Source organism: Notechis scutatus, chromosome 6 (genome assembly GCF_049901735.1).
Source record: "Notechis scutatus isolate UNSWTSFEM ecotype Mainland chromosome 6, rNotScu1.2, whole genome shotgun sequence".
Classification (NCBI taxonomy): domain Eukaryota; kingdom Metazoa; phylum Chordata; class Lepidosauria; order Squamata; family Elapidae; genus Notechis; species Notechis scutatus.
In genome coordinates this window covers 36072576-36092542 of record NC_142014.1, presented here as the reverse complement: position 1 = coordinate 36092542, position 19967 = coordinate 36072576, and the positions used below count along the sequence as shown (strand labels likewise).

The following is a 19967-nucleotide window of genomic DNA, read 5'->3' as shown; positions in this document are numbered from 1 at the left end:
GTCACTGACTTGGTGATAGCATGGGTGGAATCTTAAAATATGAAGATTGGGATAATAGATATTCTTCAGTCCACCCTGGAAGATGTTTCAGCAGGATATTGTGTAATAAGTGCAAATATGTAAAAATTGCCATAAAACAATACATGTTGGATGATTTCTGTTTTTCCAGAGTTATATGTATAAGCTGTATATAATATGTAACTTAATCTTTCATTTTAAGCTGTTATGCATTGTTTGAAACAGTTCACAGACAGAATATTAAACAGATATCTTTCTGAGTTTCAGAAGTATTGATTTAATATAGTCACTATATATGCATCTTTTTTTTTTTGCTAGTGCTAATCTAAATAACACACTTGGCACTAATAAGATGATGATAATTGGCACTGGTTAAAATAGGCAATAATGCAGACATATATTGATTGTTACTTTGCAGATTTAGAACTGCAAGTCCAAGTGCTAAATACAATATAATAGAATTATTAGCTGTATTCAAGACAGTTGTTATTGTACTTTCAATTACAAACACTAGAAGAGCCAATTTTACAAATCTTGTTTCTGATATAAAAGCCATTTTAAAATAGCAAGCCGAAGTATTTTACTAATTGTTATTTGGTTAGAAGGATACACCTGCTATTTTAAAATCCATTTTGGAAATTACTTATTGGAGGTCTTCAAAATGAATTAAATATGGCATTCTGAAGCACTGACATTTCTTTTTTTAAAAAAAGTTTTTTATTTTATTTTATACAAACAATAAACTGTGTGTCATCTGGGTACAAATATCTTGTGCAATAACAATTACAGTTAATACATATTAATTACTATAGTATTAATACTCTATTCTTACTTTATACTACTATGCATAATATATCTAATTATTATGACAATCCCAATCTTAGCATATTTAATTCTTATGAAGCACTGACATTTGTTTTTACAGATTCAGTAACAACAGCTTCTGGCCCACTGCTTGTCGAAGTTACCAAAACTGCTGGTTCTGCTCTGGGTGTTGCACTATCTACCTCAATGTGTTGCAGCAAGCAAGTCATTGTTATAGATAAAATAAAATCTGCAAGTATAGCAGATAGGTGAGTTGTAGTACACCCTGTTATGTCATTCATCTGCATACAAATCATATGGAACATAATCTGGCACTCAGAAGAACAATTCACACCTTAAGAGTATGGATAGCAGAACCATCAGAAAGAACTAAATTGTAGACAGATCATGTTTGTAAACTCAAAACTTCAGAACCAAAAATGCTTTCCCTCAGTAAAGTTGTCCCTTCCCAAATATCTGCTAAATCTTTAATGCTACATTTCAGTGGTGGTATTCAGCTGATTCGCACTGGTTCGGGCGAACCAGTAGCAAGGATTTGGCATGAGTCACCAAACCAGTAAGTAACTTCTGACTGGCCATGCCCCCGACCTGGTTGCCCGGTTGCTGCTCACTGGCCACGCCCGCCTGATGCTCGCTCATCCCACCCGCCTGACACTAGCCCACCCAGTCACTCCTTAAGATATTTCTTTTTTTCCCTTCCCAACAATCAGCTGTTCCTACGATCAGTTGTGCCGGGATTCCCCTCGCTTACTTACTGCTTTGCCCAGGAGGCTTCCCTGAGGCCCAGGAAGGCAAAAACCCTCCATCTCCCCCATTTTTGCCTTCCTGGGCTCCAGGGAGGCCCCAAAATGAAGCATGGGGGTGCTGTGCGTTCCCAGGCTCAGTTTTCTGTCTTCCTGAGCCCCACGGAAGCCTACTGGGAGCAAAAACGCCCTCCCAGGAAGTTTCCCTGAGGCCCAGAAGTCCCAAAAAACCAGGGGGGGCTGCAAAAAGCAAAAAAGCCACACCCACCTAGTTACATGGCCATGCCCCTAGCCACACCCACAGAACCGGTAGTAAAAAAATTTGAATCCCACCACTGCTACATTTCCTTCAAAAAATTGTTCCCACTATTTAGTTGAGTTCAATTTGCGCTTCTTTCAATCTGTGCAATTCTTTGGTGACTCTGGACTCTGCAGAGTTCTGGGAATTATAGGCAGGTTAGCTACTTGCCTGTTCTAGACAAACTTGCAGAAATGGTAATCAAAATTATTTTTTTTCTAAGCACATTGAAGAAAAGCCTCATCAAATAAAAATAAGCAAGGATCCCATATAGGTAATCCTGCCATATCAATCTTATAATCAAATAAAGAAAAATTCTGGAAGAAATAACTGTAAAACCAATGAATGATATACTTCAAAATAATAGTGGACTGTTTTGAATTTTTTTTCCATAGATGTGGTGCATTACATATAGGTGATCATATTCTGTCTATTGATGGTACTAGCATGGAATACTGTACTTTGGCTGAAGCAACACAATTTTTGGCTAATACGTCTGACAATGTCAAACTAGAAATCCTTCCCCATCATCAGACACGTCTTGCACTTAAAGGACCAGAACATGGTAGGATGATTATATTTCTATTATGTTTATGGAATTATTTTCACTTAGCTAGAAATACTATTTGAGTTCATTGGAACTAGCTTGAAATAAATGTGCATCACATGAATAGAATTTAATACTGAAGTGAAATGAGTTGGGAAAGTGCCTTTACTTATCTGAGAGAGGTTCTGAAGACTGAAGATTTGCATATAATTTTATTTTTATTGGTATCCATCATCAACCATAAAACTCTGTGCTGTTTTAACTACTTTATTTATTGTTGCTATGTTCAACAATGTAGTTCTGTACATACTGAATATTCCTCTGAGTATAAATTTGGAATCATTTTCAGCCAATATAAGGCTGGCTAATATTTAGGACTTGGTTAATAGGATTTCAGTTGATAGGAAGCAGCTAAAATTAAATTTGCTCAAACAAAATTTCATGCTACTGTGTTAGTAGCAAGAATATTGCTTAGCGATCCAAGGTGGATTAAGAGAATTAATGACATCTTGACCAAAGCAGTGATAACTATATGTCATCTTAATTAATAAATCAAAAGATTTAGGGTGGAGAGAAATGCAAGTTAGGGCGGTAATTATAACTAATTACTGTCAGTAAACAGGCACTAACAGGCAAAAAGAAAAGAAATATCACATGAGAGGAATACTTCTTGCTCTTGTATTTCTCACAAAAAAACATATCTTGATATTACAATAGGACTGGAGAATAAAGTAATAACTTTGGTTTTAATAAAAAGTCAATTGTATAGTAAATATGTTTTTTAATTATATCTAAGAGTCGAGATAATAGAAAAGGGTTATGAGGAAACTTCTTCAGTCCCAGAATCCTTTGTGCACAACTTTCAGATTTTGGTATAATTTCTACATTCCTATTTGTGGTGCTTTCCTGGAAAGATCAGTGTTCATAATCATAAAAGGAACTTTCACAAGTAGAAAAGGTTCTTTGCTACAAAATGTACACTGAAACAGGGAAAAATGTTATGTCCCACCTTCTAAAATAAACATTTAAGGCTGAAAGCAGCAGTCCTTGTAAAGAAAGGCAGCAAACAGGAAAATGTTATGTCCCACCTTTTAAAGTAAACAGATAAGGCTGAAAGCAACAGTCCTTGTAAAGAAAGGCAGCAAACAGGAATTTTCACAGATAGCTCCAATAAGTAAAAGTTCCAACGAACTAAATCCAAGACTCAACAAGATTCTTCAGATCAAAATCCTTCACCAATTAGAGTTCCAAAAAATCCAAATTCCAGATCAAAACTGTAGAAAGTTTGTTCCGGACAAAGTGCTCAATCATTGTCCTTCCTGGATGATTAAATCTGCCAAGGTTTCACTGGACAAGACAATTGATCAGTTCCCTGTCCCTGAAGGGTGGAGGGTTTGAAGGTTCAAGCCGATCTTGCATCAATGCTTCATCTGCTTATGTTAGAACTGGCATTCATATAAGATCCTCCTCCCTGGCCCCCTCCAAAAACTGTTAACAATGCAAAAAGCCTTTGTGTATTTTTTGGGGGAAGATCTAGTTCTGTCATGCATGAATAGAATGGTCTTTTTCATTGAAAAAGTCTACAGTCCTTTGGATAATTAAAATCCCCAGGTTTCCCGGCAAGCATTGATCTGCTCCAGTGGGTATCGGTTCCCTGCTTAAGAAGGCAATTATAAGATTGTTAACTGCAAAAATCCTTTGATTTGGAAGATCTCTGTCATTATAAGTCATACTCAAGCATTCTGCTCCATGGGTAGAGTGGTTGAGAAAGTAGTAATCTTACAGCCCCATAGGATTTAGATAAAATTAATTATCTGCACCCATTTCAGTCAGCATTTCATTTGAGGTGTACCAAGAGTGATTCAGTTGTGCTGGTGGATGTCTGTGTCTGTTTCAGAAGCTAAAAATGGGGAGCTCTCATATTCTTAAGGGCTTTTGATGCTATTGTCCATGGTACTGAGGACGATCTAGTGGTAAGGTGAGGTAACTTTTGTGATACCCAGGTTGTTTATCTCAGTTATCTCATAGTGATAGGTTCTACCTTGTTACCTATACTGTTTAATGTATATGTGAAACTGTTGAGGAAAGGATGCAGAGCTTTGGAGTGGAATATCAGAATGCTAATGATAGCTACTCTGCTGTTTTGTATAATCCAGTTCCCAGGGCTTAATCAACATCCTTAAACATTACCTGATTTTGATAATGGTCTTGATGAAGGACAGAAGGCTGAAATTAATTTCAGATAAGGCGAAGGCACTACTGATCAAAAGAAATTTGAACTCAGGAACTGAGATAAAATTTGTTTTGGTTGGGGTGTTTTCCCCAAAAAAAGCAGTTGTATACTTTGGGATTACATCATGGCCCCTAGCTGTCACTGGATTTCAGGAAAAAAGTGGAGTAAGAGCACAATTGCAAAAGTATGGATAGTACACGAAACCGTAACCTGAGCCAGCCAAATGTATTGATAGATATACACACTTTTACTGCAATCTCTCTTGATACTGAAACATGCATTATTTGGGGGTAAAATGCTATTGGTGCAGAATGTGATGACCAATCTGTTACCTGGTGCAAGGTACTGAATTCAGGATACAGGCTTCAGTTCTGTATTGAAAGATAATGAAAGCCAGTTGCCTACTAAGAACAAATGAAGATGCTGGGGTTCATGTTTAAATTTACAGCTTGACTCTCTGAGAGGCAACCTATCCCAGTACTGTAGGAACCCACCTGGTCATAATCAACAGGATAAACTTTTTTCAAGATACATTGTTGGAGGTTCACCTATTTGATATGTGGGAGAAGATCTTCTCCTATGAGGCTCCCATCCTGTATTATGTACTCCCCAGAAAGGAACATTTGATCCTACTCCTCAAAATTAGAACAAGAAAAACGTATTTTTTTCAAGCTTATAATTGTTAATATCATTGTTACTGATTTTAATGCTGACTTTTTGTATATTTTATTTTATTCTAATCTATTTTAAGTATCTGTACAAAAGAAATATAAATTTAATAATAAATAAAGGTTTGTATTCTTTCCAAATTACTGGTGAATAAGAACGTGTTCTGTTCAGTGTTAAAAGTTTAACACTATTTAACCCAGGAGAAAAATATACAAATATGATTGATAAAAGAATCCAAGAGGAAACTTCCTTTCAGTCCTTATTGAATAAGCAAGGAGAAATTGAAGCCTATTTTATATTTTTTTCCATGTTTTGTGTCAATATATAATAATTTAACATCTTCACAATGCAATTGTCAGGATTCCGGGAGTTACTCCAATTAGATCACGAGCCATGAGCCACACTCCCAAAACTAAAAAAGATTTATTTGAAGGTAACATTCTACGTCCGGCATTTACCTGGGCATAGCATTTTGTATACATGTTTTATAGATGACAGCAATGTAAGAATAATTGAAAATTCTCATAGATTTTGAAGAATGTATATTTAATAAATTTAGGATTACTTTACCTCCCTTTTACCTTTTGATGGATGGAGGGGAGTGGGGAATCCTTAAGGTAAATTTGATTCAGAAGTGACCATTACAAAGAATAGCATTTGTTTCCTTTCTTGCATTTGGGATGAAATATAGTCTGAAGAAATTCAGAGCAATAAATTATGACTTTGAATTTCTGTTTTTTCTTTTAATAATTCTCCAACATTGAATTTTTGTTTTGATGTTTAAGAGATAGAATTCATTTCCCTGAATAATATAACACCAGTGATAAATGCTGGTAAAATTAAAATGTCAAAGTGATAAATCGAAATGACTGACATGTAAACAACTCTAAATTACTATGAAAAATATATAGCCTCTTGTTTGTTTTTTGTTTTTTTAATATATACACATTCATTTCAAGGGGGGGATATTTTCTAAATTTAATTACTAATTGTACCTTATTTATGCTGATAATGTTGGATTAAATGTCTTCTTGAAAGGGTTTAATAAAGGTAAAGCTAAAGACAGGGGCAGATTAAAAATTGATTGAAGATGTTCAGAATTTTTTTGAAGTCTCAAACTCATCAGTGTTGGCATTGTGGAAGGCTGTGGCATACATTCTAGGATTTGCTTATCACCAGAAAAAGGAAGATGATAGGAACAGGATATTTTTCCAATTACAGGTGAAACTCAAAAAATTAGAATATCATGCAAAAGTTCATTTATTTCAGTAATGCAACTTAAAAGGTGAAACTAATATATGAGATAGACTCATTACATGCAAAGCAAGATAGTTCAAGCCGTGATGTGTCATAATTGAGACGATTATGGCTTACAGCTCATGAAAACCCCAAATCCACAATCTCAGAAAATTAGAATATTGTGAAAAGGTTCAATATTCTAGGCTCAGAGTGTCCCACTCTAATCACTAATTAAGCCATAAGACCTGCAAAGGGTTCCTGATCCTTTAAATGTTCTCTCAGTCTGGTTCAGTAGGAAGCACAATCATGGGAAAGACTGCTGACCTGACAGTTGTACAGAAAACCATCACTGACACCCTCCATAAGGAGGGAAAGCCTCAAAAGGTAATTGCAAAAGAAGTTGGAAGTTCCCAAAGTGCTGTATCAAAGCACATTAATAGAAAGTTATGTGGAAGGGAAAAGTGTGGAAGAAAAAGGTGCACAAGCAGCAGGGATGACCGCAGCCTGGAGAAGATTGTCAGGAAAAGGGGACTTTCACAAGGAGTGGACTGAGGCTGGAGTCAGTGCATCAAGAGCCACTACATACAGACAGATCCTGGACATGGGCTTCAAATGTCGCATTCCTCTTGTCAAGCCACACCTGAACAATAAACGTCAGAAGCGTCTTACCTGGGCTAAAGAAAAACAGAACTGATCTGTTGCTTCTGATGAGAGCAACTTTTGCATCTCATTTGGAAACCAAGGACCGAGAGTCTGGAGGAAGAATGGAGAGTCACACACTGCAAGATGCTTGAAGTTCAGTGTGAAGTTTCCACAGTCTGTGTTGATTTGGGGAGCCATGTCATCTGCTGGAATTGGTCCACTGTGGTTCATTAAGTCCAGGGTCAACACAGCCGTCTACCAGGAGATTTTGGAGCACTTCATGCTTTCTTCCACAGATGAGCTTTATGGGGATGCTACTTCATTTTCCAGCAGGACTTGGCATCTGCCCACACTGCCAAAAGCACCAAAACCTGGTTCAATGACTGTGGGATTAGTGCTTCACTGGCCAGCAAACTCACCTGACCTGAACCCCATAGAGAATCTATGGGGCATTGCGAAGAGAAAGATGGGAGAATTGAAACCGAACAATGCAGAAGAGCTAAGGCTGCTATTGAAGCATCCTGGTCTTCCATAACACCTCAGCAGTGCCACAGGCTGATAGCTTCCATGCCATACTGCATTGAGGTAGTAATTGCTTGCAAAAGGGGTCCAAACCAAGTACTGAGTATAAGTATATGCATGCTTATACTTTTCAGAGATCCGATATTGTTCTATGTACAATCCTTGTTTTATTGATTGTATGTAATATTCTAATTTTCTAAGATTGTGGATTTGGGGTTTTCATGAGCTGTAAGCCATAATGATCACAATTATGACAAATCATAGCTTGAACTATCTTGCTTTGCATGTAATGAGTCTATCTCATATATTAGTTTCACCTTTTAAGCTGCATTACTGAAATAAATGAACTTTTGCACAATATTCTGATTTTTCGAGTTTCACCTGTACTTTCATTTTCCTTTTTAATATATTTATATTACCCAATTATTTTTCCCATTTATAAATTTTCTGATTTCTTTTCTTTTCATTTTTTAATATGTACTTTTTTTCATTCCTTCATGTGGGCAGTAAAGGTTCAAAGGAGCAACAAGCAGATTCTATGGGATCCTTATGCCAAGAGCCACAGCAGTGCCCTCAGTTACCACCATTATAACACCAAACACCCTGATCATTTCAGGATGCCAGCTTTGAAATGCCAGAAAACACCACCTCAAAAAAGTCTTTGTAATGTTCCATACTTTTTCCTTCAGACATCTGTTATTGTTGTGTTATTGTTGTTTTCCTAATAATATCCCTTTTCTCATATTCTTTTCCTATTTCTGGCTTTAAAACCTTTTGGATTCATAGGGTCTCAGTGTTTGTCACAAGCACGTTCAGGTTATTTCTGACATAGATCTTTTCCTGCTTTAATTCTACATTTTCATAAAGAATGAAAATGTTTGAAAACTACAGAGGTTCCAGTTTTCCTAAACACATTGATGTACAGTTAAGTACTTTTTCAGGGAAATACTCTTAAATGCAAAATCTATGTCAGAAATTATCTCTTTCAAATGCTAGATTTGAAAATGTGATTTCTAATCACATTGGTATGTATTATTTCATATAACTGTGTTTCAAAATGGTCGAAGTAATTGTGAGAATAATTGCCTATTTATTTAAGAAAAACAAAGTTATGCTTTTGTTCAAGTAAGAGATTTTTTTAAATACCATATTTTTGGGTGTATAAGATGCACTTCCCAAAAAAGGGGGTGGAAATGTCTGTGTTTTATACAGAGAATGTTGCTGAAGCCCTGCCCACCCACCGGCCCCCACCCTTCAGTCTCTGCCTCCCAGCAATTTGCCTCCTTGCAGCAAACAGCAAACAGCCTGGTCAGCTTCAGCACAGCCTGATTAGCACAAGCAGTTGTTTGTCAGTTGGATCTGCCTCCTGACAAGCAGCTGTTTCAGGATTGCCTACTGCTGCCTCCGCGCACCCTGTTTTCGGCCTCTGCATCCCGTATTTTGCCTCCGCATGCCCTATTTTTGGCCCATTACGATCCCCGTCACCTGGAACGGGCCAAAAATGAGGCGTGGAAGCCAAAAACGGGGCATGTGGAAGTGAAAAATGGGATGCAGAGGCCAAAAATGGGGCATGTAGAGGCAGCAATAGACGATGGCGATCCCTGCAGCCTGAAACAGCTGAACATCAGGAGGCCGATCCAACCGACAATCAGCTGCTTGTGTTAATCAGGCTGTGCTGAAGCTGTCCAGGCTGTTTGCTGCAAGAAGGCAAATTGCTGGGAGGCAGAGCCAAAAAAATTTTTTCTTGTTTTCCTCCCCAAAAGCTAGGTGTGTCTTACACTTTGGAGCGTCTTATAGTCCGAAAAATATAGTAGTATACTTCACCCTAAAAATTGTGATTTGATGCCTAGATTTCATTAAATTTCTGATTTGGTTAGTGGAAACCTATAAACTTTAGGCAACGTCCAGCTTATAACAGACAGTTACAAACACCAATTCTAGAATGCTTTGCACAAAATGTGCCCTTCTCTTTCAACAGCCTTGGTATCTTCATCATTTTCTCCTGCCTCCATGAGTGCATACAGCTTGAGTTCACTAAACATGGGAACTTTACCGCGAAGCCTCTACTCTACTAGTCCAAGAGGAACATTGATGAGAAGAAGAATGAAAAAGAAGGACTTCAAAAGCTCACGTAGGTGATCACAAAGATTATTTGTTTTAGAACATAGTTATGAGTCACATCTATATCTATACTGTATTCTACACTGTAAATAAGATTTATTTGGAATTGTAAATAAATGAATTATTTTATGTCTACATTATTGTTCAACTGCTTCCAATTCTTTGCATACTAATGGACAGTAGCTAGACAGGATTCTTTGTCAGTAAAATCTTCTTTGAGGTCTTGTAAACTCGTGTTTATGGATTTGGAAATCTGCAAGGAGCCTCAAGAAGCAGTCTCATACCAATCCAGCAATTAAAGAGGCAATCTTGCAGCAGTCTTCATGAAAGAATATTTTCTGGTACTTTTTTATTGTTGCTTTTTTGGTTTATGAGTTTCTCTCCTTAACTAAACATATAAAAATCGTAGTCATTTTTATCTGCTAAGTAGAAGCTTGACAATTTCTCTTATAGAAACTTGTAGCCTTATATAATTATTTATAAATCTATTATTCTGATTACACTTGGTAGGTTGTATTCATCCATCTAATTGTGTCCGAAATGGACAAGTACTGGTCTGCAGTCGAACCAGGCCATGCAAGTGAGCGAAGCTTTATCTGCATGGCCTGTATGGGATCTAGATAGCACGCAAAACCACACACTCCCAGTCCATGGAATAATTGTTTTCTACGGAACTGGTCCCAGGTGCTCAAAAGGTTATTACTGTTTTAAAAGGTTGAAATAGTTCCTGAACAAATTTCGAGTAGAATGGCCATGGTAGAGAAGCATAAAAAAGTCTCCCTGCATGAGAAAAAAAATTAACTTTTGTGTCAGTGCATGTAACCCAATATTATTATTTTCACAAATATCTACTATACACAGCTTTCCTTCTGTACTGTAGTCAGACTTTTTTGTAATAAATATTTATAAACAGGACACTTAAAATACAAAATTTAATACAACTATCTTTTTAAAGAGATCTGGGATATATTTGACTGAAGGATGTATACAATTTGCATTACCCTTTGTATTAAAATAGTATTACAAGCCTGTTAATAAAACATGTCAATCACATGGCTGAGACCTTCTAGAAGTCGAGTATTTAAGGACCAGAAAATTGACTGGAGTAAAGACAGCTAATCCTCTGATTCTGTAACTGAAATAATGACCTACAGGGTTTTAGATCATCTCTTTTAGATCATCTCTTGCTAGGTTTAGCTAAATACTACTGTATGTTGATTCTGATTTTTAAGTATTCTGACTGAAAATGGTGACACTTGACATTTTATTACAGTTTTTAAGGTAGTATTTGTATCAGAAAATGAATTCATTTGCTATCATTTTGAATGTCTTTGTTTCTGTTGGATATATTTTACAGTGTCACTAGCCTCTAGCACTGTTGGCTTGGCAGGGCAAGTTGTCCACACGGAAACCACCGAAGTAGTGTTGACAGCTGATCCAATTGTAGGATTTGGAATACAACTTCAGGGCAGTGTGTTTGCTACAGAGACATTATCATCTCCACCTCTGATTTCCTATATAGAAGCTGACAGTCCAGCAGAAAAGTGAGTTTCTTTGAAATGATTGGTAAAGTTATTAGCCCTATTTATTGCTTAGAACAACTTGGATCACTTGCAGTAGCTATTTTCGTCATTCAGATAATTTCTCAGGATTGTTCACTAAAAATGTGAGACATACTGTGTTTCCTATTTTGATTTCAAAAGGTTTTTTTTTAATGATCAGACATGAGAAAAATAACAACTGCACTTTGTGTTATCTAGATGACGACCTTTGATAGACAATTGGACTTGAGATAATTAGATAAGTTTTTCCTAATGGAATCTGTGAAGCTTAATTAAAAACTTGCTATTTTAGATTAGCAGGAAAGTATAAGGACCCGTGGTGGTGCAGTGGTTAGAATGCAATATTGCAGGCTAACTTTGCTCATTGCCAGGAATTTGATCCTAACTGGCTCATGGTTGACTCAGCCTTCCATCCTTCCAAAGTTGGTAAAATGAGGACTCAGATTGTTGGGGAGAATATGCTAATGTTGTAAACCAGTCAGAGAGTTCTGTAAATCACTCTGCAGCAGTATATAAATAGTGCTATTGCTATTTCAATTTCCTGGTTCAGTTATAACTGATATATGATACTTTTATGTTGTAAGCAGCTTTGAAACAAGATGAGTGGCAAATAAATTTAAATAATAATAATAATAAGTTGAACAACTATGGAGGAAGAAATCAATGATTGTACCAATAGTCATAGGAGCCCTTGGATCAATACCCAAAGGACTGCCTAGATACAGAGAAAATTTAAAATTCCTGACTTTGCAAAAACCCGCCATACTTGGAGCTACCTATATACTCAGACTCTACTTTAATAGTTCTCAGGTTTTTGATTAGGACTTGAACTGTTAAGTTTTTACCAGTCCCAGACTGTGAATTGAATTGAAGATTAAATCAATAATAATAATACTAATAATACTAATAATACTAATAATAATAATAATAATAATAACAACAACAACACTAATCACCATGGGTAGTTAGGCTGCTTTCCTCCCCCCACCCCACATTTGATCCTGACTTCCTGACACCAAACGGGCAATTGGGCTGCCGTGGCTGGGCCTGGATGGCTATCCAGTGTGGTCCCTATGTTTATGGGATTGCCATTTTCAGATTGTTAGTGGCTCAGCCACCGTGAACCAACCCAGGTATCTACTATCACCTATGATAAAAAGAAAACAAAAAATTCCACACCGGATCGGTCGTCACCCAGCTCAATAAGGGCCGCATCAGATGGTATGGCTCCTGGATATCTGTCAAAAAATGGGCTACTGGACTCAGTTGTTATTACTGGGGAATCAGGGCATGCAACTGCAAAGCAACTGGAATAAAAGTGCAAAACATGGACAACCGAAGAAAATCAGGAAATCATCAAATGTTACTACCAGGTAGAACTAACAGCCAAAAAAGAATGATGCAACTGTGGAAGGAAAAACACTTGGAAAGTGATGTAACTTAACAACAATTAATGGATCAAAGACATTTCACCATCCGTAATAAAGTTTTTACAGATGTGGAAATGCAACATCTAGAAATATTGGCTAAAAAGAAAACAAGTAATGATGAACAGGCTGAAGATCTAGCAAAAATGCTGAAAGAAAAAATTGAATGCTTCCGATTGGGTAACTCAATTGCACTATGAAGAAGCACCAGAACTACAGGATGTCAATGCCTTCCTTGAACTCCTTAGGTTTAGGTTCGAGAATCCTGATAGAATTGGGGAAAGTGAAGACAAAATAATGGAAATGAAACAAGGCAAGCAACCCTTAAAACACTTTGTATAGGACTTTAGAAGTGTCGCAAGCAACCTCATGAACTGGCCTGAAAGAATACTTCTCCACTATTTCAAGAACGCTATTGACCCAGAAGTTAAAAAAGTATGCCACATTAGAGGAATACCAGAGATGCTACAGGATTGATATGCAATGTCCCTCAGGTTGGACAGGGAAATCAACCCACAAAGAAAACCCCCTTTTGAAGGCCCTCCTAGGAGAACAGTGGCCAGACCGACTCTGACCAGACCTGCTGAAGCTGCTCCTATCTGACTCATAAGGATTATAAAGTGCTATCAATGTGACCAAGTTGATCATAGAGCAGCCAACTGTCTAGCTCCTGCACCTGTTCCACAAGCTTCACAACCAATGCCTAGTACAGCTGCCAGGGGTCAAAGAAATCCATGAAAGCCTCCAGACACTAGCTGGTTTTCTAGACACACTATAGAGGGTTCCCTCTACACAGAAGGGAGCATGGAACTTCCGACCCAAGGAATTCTTCCTGGAGAAGCCGACGAAGAAGAAGACAACCCCATGGTGAGTGCTGCTATTGCCCCTTTTACAGTTAAGGTGAAGTTGGTGGTTCCTGACATAGGTGAGGCAGGGGAGATAGAAGCTGTAATAGATACCAGGAGTTCCAGATGCCTTATTGGTCTCCCCATCGTTGAACAGTTAGGAATTAATTGGGGAGTCCCAGTAACCTATTTGGCAGAATTAATCAAACTAAAGATGGGCAGACACCGTGAACTCATATGTTTTGTAGTGGCTCCAAAAATGTCAGAATATGTCATATTGGGACTTGCTTGGCTGGATAAATGGGCCCATACCATCAAGTGGGAAAACAGATACTGAAAAATCATAATTAGGGTTGGTCCACTTCCCCCCCTTCCTGCCACAAAGAAACTGCGACAACCAGAAGCAGCAGCCACCACTTCAGACTCTCCTCCAGGTGTGCCCCTAAAGAATATAGGAACTTGGCTGAGGTGTTCAGTGAAGAGGAATGCAACATCCCCCACCCCCCAAATCAAGCTACTGATTGTGCCATAGAATTAGAACCCAGGGAAAAACTGCCAAAACCAAAGATATATTCCACGACATCAGCTGAAATGACTGAGTTGAGAAAATACATCAATAACAATTTAGACAGAGGTTTCATTGAACCTGACAAATATAGGTTGGCAGCCCCAGTACAGTTTAAAGAAAAAAAAGGTGGCAGCTTACGTTTATATGTGGATTTTAGGGATGTCAATGCGGTGTGCATAAAACCATGTACCCCCTCCCCCTAATGAAGGACTTATTAAATCACCTATCAAAAGGCAAGGTCTTTACCAAGCTAGATCTGAGAGAAGCCTATTACTGAGTTTGCATAAAGGAGGGAGATGAATGGAAAACCACCATTAACTGCCCTCTGGGTAGTCTCCAATTCTGAGTCATGCCTTTCGGGCTCCAGCCCCCTACCCCCCCACGCAGCATTTATGCAACTCATCAATGAAGTGTTACATCCACACCTGTACAAAAGGGTCCTTGTCTACTTGGGTGACCTTGTTACAATCAGCAAAACCATAGAAGAACAAATAGGTCAGACAAGTACTGAAAAAACTTTTAGCCACCAAGTTATATGTAAAGCTGTCAAAATGTGAATTCCATAAAGAATCATTGGATTACCTGGGTTATTGAGTGTCTAACCAGGGGATTGGGATGGACCCTGGAAAAGTGAAAGCGGTACTAGACTGGCAACCGCCCAAAACATGTAAACAACTTCAAAGCTTTTTGGGTTTTGCAAATATCTATAGACAATTTATTCCTTCATTTCCCGAGGTCACCCTCCCTTTAACAGAGTTACTGAAAACTGGGCCTTCCCCAACCAAACCAAAACCCAATCAACCCCTTGCTTGGATAATGGACTGTCAGAAATCTTTTGAAACTTTAAAATGCCTATTTGTTGCTGAGCCCGTCCTCCAGTACCCAGATCCAACCAAACCTTTTATAGTCCAAGCTGATGCTAGTGATGTGGCTGTTGTGGCGATTCTCCTCCAGAACTCTCAAGACCAGCTGATGCCTTGCAGTTATGTGTCCAAAAAGTTGAAAGACACAGAGCATAGGTGGGCGGTTTGGGAAAAAGAGGCATTTGCCATGCGATGGGCTTTACTCTCTTTGGGGCATTTCCTTGAAGGAGTGAAGGAGCCTTTTGAGGTGTGGACTGATTATAAGAACTTCGAGGCTCTAAGGACACCTCGAAAGCTATCACCTAAACAAGTCCACTGGTGTGATGACCCGTAGTCTCTCAAAATAACCCAAAACCCAAAACATACATTAAAGTCTGGTAATGCCTTCAACTTAACTTCACTGTTTTATTAGGCACAGTTTAAAGTCACAAAAGTAAATAATGAGGCAAAAAGAAAACCAAAACAAACCACATTGATGAGAGTTCTGAAGCAAGCCAAGATAATTAATCATACATTCCAGGAAGATAAGGGAGGAGAGTCCACGGGAAGAACGCCAGCAAAGATAAACCTCTTTCAAAGAAAACATTAAACTTTGACTCCAGCTATTCTGACTGCGCAGTTACAAACTTATATACATAGCTCCCAGCTGCAAGCCACAAGGATGATCATGGTAATCTCCTGAGTAGATCTCGCTTTTCCCTGATCCTCTCCTCCCTGCGTGACCTAGGATGGATAGGGGATGTGCCTGGATCCTCCTCTGATTGCTCAGCCAGCCTCTGCCCTTCCCCAGCCTCCTCCACCACCTCTGGATCCACACTCCCACTCCCTGTTGGCTGTTCCTCCTCTTCCTCAGAGTCGGTCTCCACCAGGGGCATGACAGTGGGCTCAACACTTCAAGAGATTCAACTTTAACATGAAATATATCCTAGGAGGGAAAAACATATTGGCAGACGCCCTGTCTAGAAAACCCCAAATTGACAATCGCCAGGAAGTGAAAACTATGATATCAGAAGCCCAATCTGCAGGCCAAGTAATCACCTGAGGCCAAGCCAACTGCAGATCCAGACACCTAGAAGACAAACTGACAACCGAGTTGAAAGCAGCACTTTTAACTGATCCATGGTTTGTTGAACATCAAACCAATTTGACAATGAACGAAGGATTGTCTTGGAAGGGAACCAAAATTTATGTACCCAATATTCTAAGACTGATGGTCCTGAAACATAGCCATGACTCGCGGTTGGGGGGACACTTTGGGTTCTTAAAAATCCTTAGTCAGGAGACACTTCTGGTGGCCAAAAATAAAAACTGATGTCGAGGACTATGTGAAAAGCTGCTCAATTTGTGCCACAATGAAACACAGAACTAGAAAACCCCATGGCCTCCTTCAACAAGTAGCTGAACCAACAAAGCTGTGGGGAAAAATTGTGATGGATTTTATCATAGAGTTACCTGAAAGTGGAGGAAGTACCCTGATTTAGACTATTATCAACTTATTTTTTAAGCAAGCCCACTTTACAGCATGTAATGGACTATCTTCGGCCAAGAAACTTGTGAAACTGTTCGTGAAACATATCTATAGGCTCCACAGAATACCTCATAGAGTAATCTCAGACCGAGGTGTATAGTTTACTGCTAAGTTCTAGAGGGAGTATTTAAAGTCCATTCGGTCATCCCAAGGGCTTTCCTCAGCATTCCATCCTGCATGCAATGGGGCATAGGAGAGAGCGAACGCCATGGTGGAACAATACATCAGATGCTATGTAAATTATCAACAGGAGAAGCAGAACTGTTGCCATTTGCAGAAGTTGCTTACAATAATGCAGTACACAGCAGCACAGGCTTGACTCCATTCCAAATCAACACCAGCATGGATTTTGTCCCAATGCCGGAGTTACCTAGGGAACCCCCAACATCCATGTCTTTCGCGGAGTGGATGGACTCGTTAAAGAAAGGTTGGATATGAAAAAAGCTTTAACTGAAGCTGCTGATGAATATTAAAAAACAAGCGGATAAACATAGATCCCTCCAACCACCATTTAAAGTAGAGGACAAAGTGTTTTTGTCAATTAAATATCTCAAGTTGAAACTTCCCAGTAGGAAGTTGGGCCCTAAATTCTTGGGTCCATTCCCTATATCCAAGATAATCAATCCAGTGGCAGTCCTATTAAGTCTCCCTCGGCTGTTGGGGAAAATACACTCAGTGTTCCATAATATTTATTGAAAGCTGCTGTAGGGTCAAATCTAAGGCCGATACCAGCAGCTCCCCCCAAACCTCTGATTGTACAGGGTGAGACACATTATGAAATAAAGAAAATCCTCAATTCTAGATTACACCACAGAATATTACAATATTTGGTGTTATGGAAAGGCTACCGTTTGTCAGACACTACCTGGGAAAAAGTTGGGATATACATGCAGATAAATTGGTTAACCAATTCCATGACAACTTCCCTGACAAACTGAAGGGTCCCCTTGGAGGGGGCAGAGGGGGTTAAGGGCATCACATTAACCCCTGGTTGTGTTGTGTTTATTATCTCTTCCAGGATGTGATTTTTTTCAAGGGGGGATGCCTGTCAGCTTTGGAAGCCATATTGAGATTCGATGCTCCCATGCTGCCACAACCTGAGAAAGTGGAAGGGGGATTCAATTGAGTAGCTCTAAATAGACAAAATAAAATTCTTTTGTTAGTTCAAGGTCATTGAGAATGACGCAGAATGAAATAAGGATCTTTCTTTAAGATGGATTGTGATTGGGCCATGTGATGTGATGACAGCCAAGTGTGGATGGATTTGTAGTTTTGAATATTGCAAGGAAGCCCGAAAACTTTCAGATTCGGGATTCCTCAGATGTGCCCGTCTACTATCTAAATAAAGATACCTTTGAGATATGTCTGTCTCAGAGTTATTGATTGGAATGGCGGTTTGCTGGAACGCTGACAGACTGCCTGCCATTCGCAAAGTATATATAGCAAATGAGTGAAAGATCTATTAAATGCTGTGAACAACATTTTAACTTCCATCCCATCCAGCACACTATGTGAAACTAACCAATTAATGTACAGCACAGCTGCCATTATAATTGCAGAATTGGGTTATAAAATGCGAAGAAAGAAACTCACTGAAACACCAAAGTGAAAAATTCGACTTGAAAATAAAATAAAAAAAACTATGAGGAGATATCAGCAATTTGAAATATTTGAAAGAAGGAAAACTAAAGAGTGAAAAGCTGAAAAATAATTTATGCAAAAAATACAACCTTAAGGAAAAAAACAATAACGGAAATCATGGAAGAGTTAACACAGCGTGTAATAGCAACAGCAAAGAAAATCGAAAGGTACAAGGGACGAATAAAAAAATACCATGAAAATTCAGTTCAGAAGAAACTAACACATCTTCTACCAATCACTTAATGAAATTTTAGTCCAAACTAATATTCACCCATGTAAAGAAAAAACTTGGAAATTTTGGAAAGAACTGTGGGAAAACCCAGTGGAACACAATAAAATTGCCTCCTGGATCAAAGATATTCAAAAATAAGCAGCACAAAACAAAATGGAGAATATTGTAATAACAGCTGATATGATTGCAAAACAAGTAAAGAAGGTCAAGAACTGGAGTGCACCTGGCCTGGACGAACTGCATGGATATTGGCTAAAACACCTGAGCAGCCTCCATCACTGCATGGCCTTTCAATTTGATGAAATGCTTCAAAATGAACAAGTGAAGAATGTTAACAGCTGGTCGAGCATACTTGATAATGAACCATCCAGGAAAGAGCACACAACCAAGCAATTATCTCCCAATTACTTGTCTGCCAACAACGTTCAAACTTTTTACAAGAATATTGGCAAATTCAATATTCAATCATCAGATGGAAAACAGTTTGTATCTGGTAGAACAAAAAGGAAATTATAAAAAAATCAAGAGGAACAAAAGATCAGCTGCTCATTGATAAAATGGTACTAAAAATGCAAAATGAAGAAAAATGAATTTAAATATGGTGTAGATTGATTACAAGAAGGCATTTGATTCATTACTCCACAGCTGGATTAATGCCTGTCTGGAAAACTTTGGAATCAGCAAAAATATGTATACATTTTTGAAAGCAAATATGCAACAATGGAAATCAGTTCTAACAGCAAATGGGGAGAACATTGGTGAAGTCAACATCAGATGAGAAATCTTCCAAGGGGACTCACTTTCACCACTATGTTCTACATCACATTAATTCCACTGACAATAATCCTACAAAACACAACTCTGGGATACTAAATCTCAAGCCAACATGGCAAGATAAACCATCTACTATACATGGATGACTTAAAATGTATGTGAAAAGCCCCACTGAACTTAAATCAATACTCAACACAGTTCAACTGTTCAGCAACATCAAAATGAACTTGAAAAATGTGCTATATTATGAAAAATGAATGAGGAAAAATGGAAAAAATGGAAGGAATAGAACTGGAAAATGGAAGCATAATGAAAGCATTAGGAAAGGATGACCGGATACAAATACCTAGGCATATTGGATGTAGGTAACATTTTGAATGGAAAAGTCAAAGAGTCAATGCAAGAGGAATACATCAGAAGGATCCGCAAAATATTAAAAACAAAGCTGAATGCTGGAAACATAATTAAATCCATTAATACATGGGCAGTTCTAGTCATACGCTACCCAGCTGGAATCATCAACTGGACTTTGGCTGAACTGCAAAACTTGGACCAGAAAACAGACAAACTTTTGAATATGTACCACGTTTTACATCCACAGAATGACACCGACAGGTTGTACCTGCCAAGAAGAATATGGGGCAGAGGACTATTGCAAATCCATCAAACT

General features: G+C 38.3%; 1 protein-coding gene across 14 annotated transcripts in view; it reads left to right on the top strand.

Annotated features, from left to right (window-relative positions):
* Nucleotides 1-19967, top strand: part of GRIP1 (glutamate receptor interacting protein 1) — a 324841-nt gene that overhangs the window by 268674 nt on the left and 36200 nt on the right. For 11 of the 14 annotated variants that reach the window (XM_087967965.1, XM_087967968.1, XM_087967961.1 and 8 more), the window contains exons 8-12: nt 944-1091; nt 2280-2449; nt 8244-8399; nt 9715-9867; nt 11215-11401. In XM_087967965.1, coding sequence (XP_087824091.1) covers nt 944-1091; nt 2280-2449; nt 8244-8399; nt 9715-9867; nt 11215-11401 — 814 coding nt within the window. The remainder of the gene's footprint in view (nt 1-943; nt 1092-2279; nt 2450-8243; nt 8400-9714; nt 9868-11214; nt 11402-19967) is intronic. The other 3 variants (XM_087967969.1, XM_087967970.1, XM_087967971.1) reach the window with 1 other exon arrangement.